The sequence below is a fragment of the Ixodes scapularis genome, unplaced genomic scaffold (genome assembly GCF_016920785.2).
Source record: "Ixodes scapularis isolate PalLabHiFi unplaced genomic scaffold, ASM1692078v2 PGA_scaffold13__105_contigs__length_92229423, whole genome shotgun sequence".
Lineage (NCBI taxonomy): Eukaryota > Metazoa > Arthropoda > Arachnida > Ixodida > Ixodidae > Ixodes > Ixodes scapularis.
Genome location: NW_024609839.1, coordinates 57,669,803 through 57,682,654, shown reverse-complemented (window position 1 = coordinate 57,682,654; position 12,852 = coordinate 57,669,803). Strand labels below are relative to the sequence as shown.

Sequence of the window (12,852 nt, the reverse complement as noted above, 5' to 3'; positions counted from 1 at the left end):
CGGCTCTGGGGTAACCTAGATTTCCTGTATATGCTACCTACGGTAGCAGAGTTGCGCATTCAGCCTCGGCGCGTGGCCGTAGCGCCGGCTTTCCAGCACGAGCTGGATGCTTTGCTCCTCACGTGACTAAATTTGGCGAATAGCGGCGCCGCGCGCGCCGCCGCGCATGGAAAACAGGAGAGGAGGAAAAGGAGGCGGAAAGCAGGGGAACATACGCCGGGGCGCGAGAAACGTCGGCGGAGCGACCGTAAAGGTGGCTTTCTTGCACGCCACCGGATGCTTTGCTCCTCACGTGATGGATCTCGGCGAATAGCGGCGTGGCGGCGCGGGGAAAACAAATGCGCAACTCTGGCTCCCGTAGGGAGCCTATACAGGAACTCTAGGGTAACCTGGACGTCAGTGCACAGCTTTTGCGGCGGCGAGGACCTGAAACACACTTCTTCGCTCTGGAGAAGTGTGTTTCGGCGTCTCGCCGCAGCGGGACGCCAGTTACGTGGCTCTCCTCTTATCCGTTGTCTGCCGCTCTACCTTTTTCATTTTGGCGGCCGCTTCTTATGGCGATCTGCCAGGCTTTGTCAGTATATAAAGACTATGAATTGGGACGCTCTTCCTCGCGTTCCGGTGCTCAAAAGACGGATTTCGAAACACTCGCTCGCCGTGCGGCTTTCCTTTCTCTTTCCCCGTTAATTCTCTCGGCTTTCGGGTTGCAATGGCGTAACACTTGCCAGATAATAAGGCCCCTAGGAACAGAAGTGGTGCTCGAGCCTCGGACAGGGCTCCATGTTCAGTCCTCGGAAAGACCGAACGCTGACGCGGCAGTCCTGGCCGATCGACGCTGTCCCCCAGTAGTGACGCAGAAACTTCAACACTGGGAGTCTACGACTGGCATGCGCTGTGTCTGAGAAGCCTCTCAGCATGCTCAAAAGCAGTTCCACAGCCCAGCAGACAAAGATGGCAGCGCGCAGAATGCGATTCTTGGAAAAGGTGCATAAAGGATTTTCGTTTTTGTTCGTTCTCAATCGCGTGGATTCCGTATGTGGTACGCGGGACGAAAAAAATAAGAAAACGTTTCAACCTGGAATATGCGAAAACATATATAGGCGAGGCAAAAGAAGAACGTGACAATCACGCGTTCTTCGTGACCGCCTTCCAGCTATCTGGAGAGATCAAAACGATGTTTTAACGCGTACCAAGGACCCTATATGCAGCTACACGATGGGACACAGGGACAGGGGCAACGCCGTCTGCTGCGATTGTTCAGAGCCGCGCCGCTGACTAATCGCAGCAGACACCCGCTTGGTTCCGCCGTGTGGCTTAGGGCCCTAGCAGGGCTGCGTGTTGTTGGTGCATATTTTGGCCGTAGTCATCCGTGTTTCTGTTTGACTCTAAGCCTCGTTCGACGCTGACAACAGTCCACTCCGTGCACGCTTGCAGGTCTCGGCCACGGACCCGGACTGCGGCGTGAACGCCATGGTGAACTTCACGCTGGGCGGCGGGCCGAGCAGCCAGTTCCTGCAGCACTTTTCCGTGCATCCGACCAGCGGGGAACTGTGCCTCTCGTCGCCGCTGGACCACGAGGAGAGGAACTCCTTCGAGATTCCCATCTCCGCGACCGACAGGGGTACGTCTTTGGACTCCGCATTCCACTCTTACGGCTCCACTCTGGCAGGGTGGTTGCACTGATCGAGTACACTCCGCGCATGCGTCCTCATGTCTAAAAAAGTGTGATACATTTATTTAGTCGTATAAGTGTGTACACGGTAATAAATTGTGTTATGCAGGTTTTCGTTTTCCAGGGTTTTACCAATTTGTTAATTAAGAAATCCGGGAAAGCTACGCTAATGCGCTCCGTGCAGGTTAGTTATACGGTCAGGGGGGAGGGGGGGGGGGGGGGGGGGCATTATATAGAAGGCTAATCGTCACGATAAATAGGATAATTAACTTAAATTCGTTAATTAACTTTTAGATTAGTGAAAATGCACGTGCGTTTCCAATTAGAAACTTGCTGGGCGTCATCAAAAAACCATTAAAGTCAGTAAATTTAAGAAAGATTTGGAGCGCAGAGAGGCGTGGTGGTGTGCTAAAGTGCAACAGGCTGGAGGCTTGTTGTGCGAAAACCCGGATGATAAGCGCCACGGTGTGTAAACATCCGTGTTTACGCACCGCCAGCCATTCTTTCCGAACCAATCATGTATTTCTTTTTGTTGAGCGCGTTGGTGATAAAGTTAAATACTAGAAAGAATGAAACATCGTATTTCTTCTCTCTCTCTCTCCCTGTCCTGCTCTCCTGTCAAATTTGATCTGGTAAGCTGTACTGGCAGAACTGAAACGTTAGACGTTGTAATCTGGGGTCAGTACAGCTATTTTTTTCCGACGAGTTCCAAAAGGTTTGATAGTGCGAAACGAATGTGCTGGAAAAACTCACGCCAAAAAAACGAATAACACATGGGCAAAAAAAGGCATTTTTTTTTCATTTGTAGATTGCGTGTTGGATTTGCAGGCCATGCAACATGTGATGTCGCCTCCACTGGAGAGCGCGGGAAGGTTGGAGTGTTTGTTTACAACAAACCTGTATTTGCCGTTTTCTCGATAGCTATTTTGAATTCAGAGGTAATACATAGCATGCGGGGAAGTGCAAATCCTGGGAATTCCGAAGATGTGCTCAGCTTGGGTGGCTCAAAAAGGCGTCAGAGCTGAACACTCAACTCTCCAAAACATACTTTTTTGTAAGACATGTACGTCGTAAAACATACTCTATCCCCCCCCCCCCCCCCCCTTCCTCAAAAACGCACACACGTACACATAGTATGTGCGTCGCGACATATTTTTTTAGGAGTAACTTCGAGAATGCTTGTATTTGGAGACGTTGACCCCCAAGGAGGCGCATATTTCAGAACGCTGAAAATGAGTCTCGCAGCGTAAATATTCCTCTAAAATGTTTTTTTTTTTTTTTTTTTTTTTGTGAACTTTATTGTGACAAGTAAACTTCTGTTCTTCGGCGGAAATTTATTTTGTGGCAAATATTGCGCTAAAATGTCTGTACCTTGGGAAAGCACTTTTTGTTTTGTTTTTACAGTAACAGTCTTAAAAATGTATTGTGTGTTTGTGTGTGTGTGGAAAAAAAAGGGGGGGGGGGAGTTTAGTGTAGTAAAAAATACTGCGCTATATATAGTTTTTTTTTTTTCGTGTTTTGGTGAAAGTAATTTTTTTCTTTTACAAATATTTTTGCAATAACGTTTTCGGACAGTTCATTTTGTGACAGGGCTAAAACTGTTGTTGTTGTGTTTTTTTTTTGTTTTTTTTTTGGTGGGGGGGGGGGGGGGAGGGGGGAATTCGTTTTATGACAATTCTTGTGGTAAAAGTCTGTTTTTCGGGTGAAGTTTATTTGGTAAGATATGTTGCACAAAAAAAAATTGTTTTTTCCTTCCCAGGTGTAGATTAGTTTGCGACAAATATTGCGCTACGTTTTCGATTTGTTTTTCGGTGGAAAGTTTATTTTCTGACAAATATTGCGCTACGTTTTCGCTTTTGTTTTTCGGTGAAAGTTTATTTTCTGGCGAATATTGCGCTATTTGTTTTCTCGGGGATAGTTCATTTTGTGATAAATATCGCTCTAAAATATTTTTGTTGTTAAATTCTTCTTGTTGCAATAAATTAAGCTAAGCAATTTTTGTTTCTTGGGGGATTTTTTTTTTTTTTTTTTTTTTTTTGTAACAAATATTGCGTAAAAAAATTTCTTTTGTTTTCCGGGGTTAGTTTCTTTATGACAGATGTTGCGCTTAGAGTTTTTGCTTTTCGCCGGAAGTTCATTTCGGGACAAATATTGCGCTGAAATGTTTTTTTTGGGGGAAAAGCAAAAACCCCATAACAAGTTAGTATGTTGCAACATTTGTTTTTTTTTTTGGGGGGGGGGGGGGAGGGGGGTAGTTAAGTTTTTGGCTAATATTGAGCTAAAATATTTTTAGGTGGAAGCTCAATTGGTGGCAAATATTACGCTAATAATGTTTGTTTTCGGAGATATCTTATTTTTGTGACAAATTTAGGGCTAAGCTCTTTTTTGGTGGAAGTTTGTTTTGTATCAGATATTGCATTGGTGTTTGGTTTTCGAGGGTATTTTATTTTGGAAAAATGTTTGGGCTAAAATATTTTGTGATGGACGTTTGTTTTATGTACAGTATCGCGCTAAAGAAATTGTTTTTTTTTGTGTGTGTGTGGGGGGGGGGGGTATTTTTATTTGTGAAAACTACTGCGCTAATAATGTTTCTTTTTCAGGAGTATTTTATGTCGTGACACATTTTGGCCTAAAATAGTTTTTGGCCAAGTTCGTTTTGTGGCAAAGTATGGCGTTAATATTGTTAGTTTTTCGGTGGTTATTCCTTCTTGCGACAAATAATGGGTTAAAAACGTTTATCGGGGAGCGTTCACTCAGTGACATATCTGTTCTATCCTGGCACTTAAAAATAAATATTTTCGTTGGGGACGAGTCGACGTTCACAGTCACACCTTTCGTACGTCATACAAAAGGCAGGGCCTTTCATCTGCGGATACGCGCCTTGGAAGCTCTTCATTAGAACATCTCTGCAGACAGTATTTGTATGATGTCATAGAAGGACCCTATGACAAACTGCCTTTTGTATGACGTACTAGTACAGTGTAACTTCGGCTTTAAGGGTGTTACGCTTTCGGAGACTGACCCGGCAGCGTTCCGTCCCCGGCAGGAGGCCTGAGCACGATGGCCATGGTGAAGGTGTATGTGGTGGACGTGAACGACAACCGGCCCGTGTTCTACCCTCGCGAGTACAACGTGAGCCTGCGGGAGTACGACACGGTGTCCACGCCCGTCGTTGTCGTGGTGGCCAGTGACATGGACTCGGGCGTCTTCGGCCACGTCAAGTACCGCATCGTCAGCGGCAACGCTAGGGGACTCTTCAGGGTGGATTCTGGCACCGGTAAGAAAACGAGGGCCCCGACCATACACTTTTGCCGCTTCTTCGTTTCACTCCCCCACCGGATCGTAGCGTTTGGCTGCGCTAAGACCTTATCACCGTCATGATATCATGCCATCGTGACGTCGTCACGACTCTCCAGCAACAGATGGGGTGGCGCAGACGGTTCTTGTTTTTTCCTGATTTTTGTTTACTTGTGATGTTCGTGACCGGAGCGCGAGTTTGTCTGCTTCTTTTGCAGGGGTTGTGGTGACGTCAGAAGGCCGAGCTCCAATTGCTTCCGATTGAAGGGTAATGGGTAGACCTCAAGGCAGCTTCCTTCGAGGTCTACCCACTATCCTTCGGTCAGAGCCAATCAGAGCTCGGCATCATCCTGATGCCACTGCAACTTCTGGGCAAAGAAGCAGACTACTTGCTCTCCGTATTGTTGCACGTCTTGTGGGGTCGGTGGCAGAGTTGTTTACGCATCGCAGTTCGAGCACATGGAGCGAAGGCCCACACTGCTGAAGCAAGGGGTTCTGGGCTTGTTGCACACCCCTGCCTGTTTCGATATAGACAACGTCACCTAGAATAACCGAAGCCTGCGAACGCCCCCGTCTTTCTCCGTGGAACGTCATCTCGGTCCGATGGCGCCAACTTCGAGATTTGACCCAAGCCAGATGCCGAGCGTCCTTCGACACGTTGATTGGACGCGAGGCCCAACCGAACTCTGTCTCAGCAATCGTGTCCAATCTATCTTCGCTCGATCTCAGTGTGATCAGGTCAGAAGTCTAATGCACGGGTTCTGATTATTCTAGACGGTGTCGATCTGGATGAGCATCGTACCGGCGGGCGACCGCGTATCACTACTTCGTGATGCATGTCATACTCCACTCTTTCTCACACATACAGCATGCAATAATGTCGGCAAAAAAACTTTGGAAGACAAACCTCATGCTGTCCTCTTTCCTCACCAGGTTATCAAGAGCGAAGATATTTTTTTCTTTTGTTCGTAGAATCGGTAGGCCTTACGACGACAGTGGGTGCATGACATACGTACGTACATGGTAAGGTCAGTTTGCGGAACAAAAAATAGTAGAAACAGAAAGAAAACTTACAGCCTCACGATGCGTTTTGGTGGGCTTGCAAAAACTATGCTTATACTTAAACAGATACCTTTTGTAATTTAGGAATGCAGAGGTCTTATTCCAACCACTTGTTGACGTGCACGCTACACGCAGGCACATAGCCAGGATTTTGTTTCGGGGGGGGGGGGGGGGGCCCGCCCATGACAAAATGCTGTATGAAGGGGAGGGGGGAGAGAAGGTCCCAGCAAAATCGAAGATTTCGGGGGGGGGGGGGGCCCGGGCCCCATGGGCCGCCCCCCTGGCTACGTGCCTGGCTACACGGATGGATGCATGCAGCTGTACCCTTCGATTTGGGTGGCAGCTTGAGCCACCCATACTGTCTGTATTCAAATTCTGTATTGCAGAAGAGCGATGTAACAAACTGAAGGGCTGCTTAAATTTAATTTGACCTTTTTCTCACACCTTCCGCTTCACTCTCCGCAAGGATTGAGATGCTCAACTGACAGTGAAAAGCTGTTACGACTGCCCTGCAAGCAATAATTTTTTTTATTTGTACTTGATTTACTAAAAATTAAAATTTTAATATACAAATCAAATAAACTGTATTAGAGCAAAATGCACATTCAGCTTGGTTTATCATTGTCTCTACAGCAGGAACGTACAGTCTTACGACTGGTAACGTGGGGTCTATCAACGTCCATCCCGCAATAACAAACCTGATTGTTTTAATTTCTCAGGGAAGAGTTATAATGGCTTTCCCTCTTGCCTGCAGGCGAGCTCTTCGTGGTTGGTCGCCTGACCAAAGACACACCGCTGCATCACCTGACCATCGCGGCCGAGGACGGCGGTGGCCTGACATCGCAGAGCAACGCGCACGTCTACATCAGCGTGCTGGGTCCTCAGCAGCAGCCGCCCATCTTCCAGCAAGCCCGGTACGGCTTCCAGGTCAGGGAAGACGCCACGGCACGGACCGTCATCGGCACCGTCGTCGCCAAGAGCAGCGACCGAGGTGAGCCCTGGGCGCCGCCGGAATTCGCGGTACTTTCGAGTCTTGTGCGCCGCATTCTGGAAGACGTGGGCACGAGCACGTGGCCCTCCGTGATGCCCGTCAACGCATGGCTTTGTTGTTGGGGCGCTGAAACGGCACTGGCTTCAACGCAGCGCATACGCAGATGCTTCACGCGAAGCCGGTTTCTCCACACCTGTGTCCGCGTGTACGTTATGGGTGAACGCAGACTTGTTTTTAAACAGCATTGTTGGTTTGTAATTATCTCCTTAAGAGAGCATTTTGCCGATGCTGTGCGTTGTGCACCTAGCACTGCACGCAGCTTGTGTCGCTGAGTTCAGACGTCGTTTGCGAAACTACAAATCGCTTCCCCCAATCAGCGAGCTCATGGACCTACAAACTGACCCGTCCTCAATCTGGGCGCCCTATCTTAATCGAGTGAGGTGGCGCAAACCTGGGCTATCTTCTTGTAGGAGATCCTGTCAGCCCTACAGACGGCGTGACTGGGGAAATTATCCTAGACATAGAACAAGACACCTCGAAGGGTCTGCAGTTTACTCAGCACGTAACTGTTCGAGATCATTACTTGCTCTTTAAAGCAGCCCGCGTGTCACAACATCGGCAAAATCCCTCTGTTTTTTGGAGTATGCGACACTGATGATGCGCGTGGTACGGTGCAGGAGCCAACGGTCTACGGTACTCCATCTACTCTGGAGATCCCGAAGGGTACTTCTCCATCCACGCCCTCATGGGAAGCATCACGGTGCAGCGACCACTGGACCACGAGCTCCATCCTTTTCTGCTGCTCAACGTTCAGGCGACCAGTGGCCATCCGCCATCCTACGGACACACACAAGTTCGTAATATATATTGTTGTAGTTTGCTCTTTCTTTTCCTTGTTTTGTAGATGGCGAGAGAGAGAGTGTGTGTTTGTGTGTGTGTGTGTATATGTGTGTAGGAATGATTGAATGGCAGAGATGTTTTTCCGTTAACCTGTTCGTGCGGTTCTCGAGCTCCTTCTTTGCACTCTTTTTCTATTCTTTGGGGCTGTTTCCGAGTGCTTTTAGGTCGTAAAAAAATATTAGTATACACACACCAGCGAATGGAGTGCATTGGAACTTTCTAGAAAGTCTTGCACAGGACGTCATTTCCGTTGCCCTCCAGAGAAGAGGGGAAGAAGGAGCTCCCCTCTTATCAGGATCCTCCTTTGTGCCTCCCGGATTGGCACAGGCGTCGCCATTCTCCTCCCAGAAGATTATAGAAGATAACCTGTCACTCAAAATTCTTACAAAAGCAGCTTCCCTCTCCTCCTTTTACTTGGTGTTCAAATGTGTGCGATGTGACGTCAGTGCAAGGAGCCTATAAAGACTACATTTGCAAGCTCAAATTTCGTGAGTGGGGGTTTAAAAAAGCGAATTTAATGAAGAAAGTGAAAATATGCAGGCTAGCTGGTGAACTAATTTTATAACCAAAAAAAAGAGAAACAAAAAAGCAACTTGAGACTGGAAAAATAAAATAAGCGAACGAGACGGTGTGTGTATTTGTCTGTTATAATATTTTCCTCAATCTCCGATTTACTTTGTCATGGAGCAAATTTAGACCTAAAATATCCTTTTTTTCTTCTATGCAAGAGAGGGAAACAAAAAAGAAAAAAAAATGGTTGACGCTGCTAGTCCCATGTGGCACCAGACACGCTCAGATATATACAGATACACACTCTTTTGGAGGTTCACCTCAAAGAAGCTTTTAATTTTTTGCTTTTTGTTTTGCCATGTGTGAGGAGTACTGTTAAACCAGGTGGTTTTTACCGTTTTGCCATGTGTGAGTAAAAGCATAAACCAGGCGGTTTTTACCGTGTTAAGGGGTGTCCAAACAGGACACTACAAGACGCACGACTCCGACAAATCGTGAAAATTGAAGCGGGCGCGAAGCGGGCGCGTCCGCTTCCATTTTCACGATTTGTCGGAGTCGTGCCTTTTGTAGTGTCCTGTTTGGACACCCCTTTAGAGCGCAGCTCTTGGGCGCCCGTTTCCTGCTCGAGCGGCGTCAACGTCGGCGTCGACGTTGGCTTCACCGCAACAGCGCGTTGCATTATGGGACGTTTCCCATAATGACGTCACACGTGACGTCCCGTGTGACGTTACGAGCGTCATGAAGATTACCCTTACGAGGGTTACCCTCATGAGGATCACAAAGGTAGCGTCACGACGTTACCCTCGTAACGTCACTTGAGACGTCAATATAGAAAGCACGTGACGTATGACGTCACGTACGACGTCGCACGCGGGGAAATTTTTCCGCTAAATTTGGTGGAAAAGGTTCCCGCTAAATTTACCCTCTAGACGTCACGTGTGACGACAGGTGCGACGTCGCACATGACGTTATGTGTGACGTCACGAGGGTAAAATTTTCCCGCTTAATTGAGCGGAAAAATTTCCCCGCCAAATTTAGCGGGTAAGGAAGAGGGGCATACCCTTTCCTCCGTACCCTCCCCTCCTCCTCCTCATCAAAACCTGCGCTCTACTTCAGCGTTACAAAAAATTGTAAACGTCTTTCGTTTTTTTTCTTGTGTGCGCTAAAAAAACAAAAAGAAGGAACATATTTGTTTAGACGTATATGCTTTTCCTGAACCCCGCACTAATGAAATTTGAGTATGATGAATGCTTCACCTAGAGACACCTTTGTCAAAAGTTTGTTTCGTTGGTCTTAATTCATTTTATACAATTTATACAATTCTATTTCTTTTTGCGTTTGAACAACGCTCAGAAACACCCTGAACATGTTACTGTGTGTTACGCAGCTGTGACATGTAGGTAAGTCCGCCCTGCTATGTATGTTAAATTCACATCTCTCTCTCTCTTTCTGTTGCAAAGGCCAGATATAATTGTTTTGACATGATAGCCCTTGGTTCCATGAGTTCAGATTTCATCGGTGTTTGATAATTTGCCTCATCTGTAAACTAAGCAGAAATTTACTTACAAACCCCACTGTCCAAAAAAAAAAAAAAAGATCCCGAACGCTTGATACTATTATTAATGGTATTTCATGTTAAGTAGTAGTCATGTAAAAGCTACCACATGTCGTTTATGTTGCTAGTTTTCTGTCATGTCACTCTTAATGCATACTTCAATGGTGCTTTCGTTTTTTTTTTTTCTTTTCCCAGAGATGTGTCGGTTACTTTAAACATGAACTAAGTTTTCCAAAACATTTCACTCCAAACTTTTTTCAAAGCGGTGCAGGTCACATTTAAACACTATTAGGAGTAAGACATAAGGGAGTTTTCTTTGAAGCGCTCTTCAGAACCCATCAGGAGATCCAGAACTCTGCCCGCGAGGCTAGCTTCGTGTGCTCACTATCGGCATCTTCGTTGCGTAATGCGTAGCGTAAGGGGAAAACGGCCTAGTCAAACTCTCTATTATTAAGAGAATACCAGAGTCGGTGGAGGTTGCTTTATAACATTTATAGATATAGTTTCGCTTCTCTGCCCAATTTCGCTTCTGAATTTTCAAAACAACATCTTTTCACAAAATCACGTGAAAACTAGTGCTAAAGACCGAAACGGAAACTTTTGCAGGGTTACCGAGTTCACTACTCTGACGTTACAGCCAAAATTGTCACTCATGGAGAGATGGATTAATACGACTGAACCGTGAAATCAGGCGGCAGCTTGCGCCACCTATTTCCAAAGTTGTCGTTTCAAAGGAAGACCAGAAGACGTTCAATCTTCGTAATCTGTGTTCGGTTTGTCTAGATATTGACCGTTGAATTGACATATGAACATGTGGGTCAACCGAACCACCTGTTTCGCTTCGAAGTTACTCAGCACTGCGTGGGATTCGCCTGCTGAGAAGCCTGGTTCACATAGTCCGACTTCGCTTGCGCTTTTGGGGTTGTGGCGCTGAACATTGCAACCCCCGCAACTTCAACCGTGCATTTTTAAAATTCTTAATTGCAAGAAAACCTTTGGAGGGTTACTGGCTTTGTTTCGTTAGCTCGAATTTAGCGCGTCCGAAGGTCAAATGCGGAGGTTTCTCTGGCTGACGATGTCTCGAAAACGTCGGGTTGCCGCAGGTGAACGTCACCATCTGGGACGTGAACGACAATGCGCCGTCGTTTGAGAGCCCGTCCCTCAAGATCAGCATCCCGGAGAATGTAGAGGTGGACACGCCGACGTACGTGGCGCACGCGCGGGACGCCGACGGCGGCCGCAACGGCGCCGTGCGCTACGCCCTGGCCGAGAACCCAGACGGCGCCTTCCACGTGGGCGCAAAAAGTGGTAGCCTCATGCTTCGGCAGAGCCTTGACTATGAGGTCCGCCAGAAGTATGGGCTGGTGCTGACAGCCACCGACGGCGGGTCGCCGCCGCTCTCCTCCAACATGACGCTGCTCGTCGAGGTGCAGGACGTGAACGACAACGCGCCGACGTTCGAGAGGCCCCAGTACAAGGTCAACGTGCTCGAGTCGCTCTCCGCCAACTCGCAGTTCCTCCAGGTGAGCGGTCCTTCGCATGGCGCTGTGGTCAAAGGGGGTTGCCGACGTCAATAGATTGATCTCACTAAGTATTCCTCGTATGCGTGTCACTGTCATAACTGTAGCTCATAGGAGGCAGGAGCCAGTTCACCACAGTTTGTCCAGCCTCGTGCTCTGCTAGGGCAGGGTAGTCCGGCGGTTTTTTTAGCTACCCCAATAAACTACATTTTCGTAATCACCAAGCTTTTTATCCTTTCCGGTATGCTATTTAGTATCATGAAATTCAGAATAGTTATTGCACAATCGGCAAGTGAAAATAATGTCAAAACCAACAGTCAAATATACCAGTGCTTTTTGAGTGCCGTGGGGGAAGGCAGGCTTGTAGGTCGAGCGGGTGGTCTAAACATGGATTATGCCGAGCATTTCTTTTGTGCTGCTGCGCAGATACAGCAGCGAGCTTCCAAAGCATTAATTTGACACAATGAAACTGCTTGTAATCAGTTGGGAACAAAGTCGTGTCCAAGGGGTGAAGCCCTTCCTTCTGCTGACCTCTCTTTTTCATTGTTGCCAGTAGAGACTTTCAACTTGAAAAACATGCTGAGGGCCAATATTGTAAATTCAATAACCTTGCAGAAAAAACATTTTTGGCCCAATATTTGAGTTACTATTTCAGTGATGTTAGTTCGTCTGTTCAGAAATCTTTCAGGAAAATCGGGGACAAATGTGCGATACTTCCTCTCGCTGGGATAGGGTTGGTTCAGAAAAGGCTGCGCGATGCGCCAGTGGTGCAGCGAGCTGCGAGTGCCACACGGCGCCCAGTTTCACCGTCCATGTGTTTCATGCTTTAGTGAGGTTGTCGGTCATGCAGAAATGCTAGTTTCCACTAGAGCCACTAAATGAGCTACGCTTAGAGTATCCGCACTCTCACTCTGCTCTCCGATATTATTGTGGGCGCCGCCATCTTGGTCCTTGGGCAGCGCAGACGGAAATGCTGATCGTCATGATTCAAAAGTGCAACTCCCTCAGCATTAGATTCGGTGTTAGGAAGCTCATGTAATATTGCTTTGCTCTGTCTTGAACTGTTCAAACAATTGTGGAGGATAAAAAAGCGTTTCCTGTGACATCGAATGAAGCTTCAGATAACTGGCAACCATGATTTTAAGCCACAAGATGGGTAAGTGTCGTTACTCTGAAACGTAGCATATTTAGTGGCACGAGTTCCCACCATGCATGACGGCCGTGGTGGTGTAGTGAAACTGGCTGTGAGATAGGTCTATTATTTTGTTTTGATGGAACAGCGCAGATGAACAGTCACACTCACATGCACACAAAAGGAGACAGACTCGCAGCGCTGACTTACAAC

General features: G+C 47.3%; 1 protein-coding gene across 1 annotated transcript in view; it reads left to right on the top strand.

The window, feature by feature from the left end:
- Positions 1–12,852, top strand: part of LOC8023621 (protein dachsous) — a 147,801-nt gene that overhangs the window by 97,127 nt on the left and 37,822 nt on the right. The window contains exons 3-7 of the mRNA XM_042289645.1: positions 1,435–1,621; positions 4,719–4,949; positions 6,786–7,022; positions 7,700–7,875; positions 11,091–11,510. Of these exons, the coding sequence (XP_042145579.1) occupies positions 1,435–1,621; positions 4,719–4,949; positions 6,786–7,022; positions 7,700–7,875; positions 11,091–11,510 (1,251 nt within the window). The remainder of the gene's footprint in view (positions 1–1,434; positions 1,622–4,718; positions 4,950–6,785; positions 7,023–7,699; positions 7,876–11,090; positions 11,511–12,852) is intronic.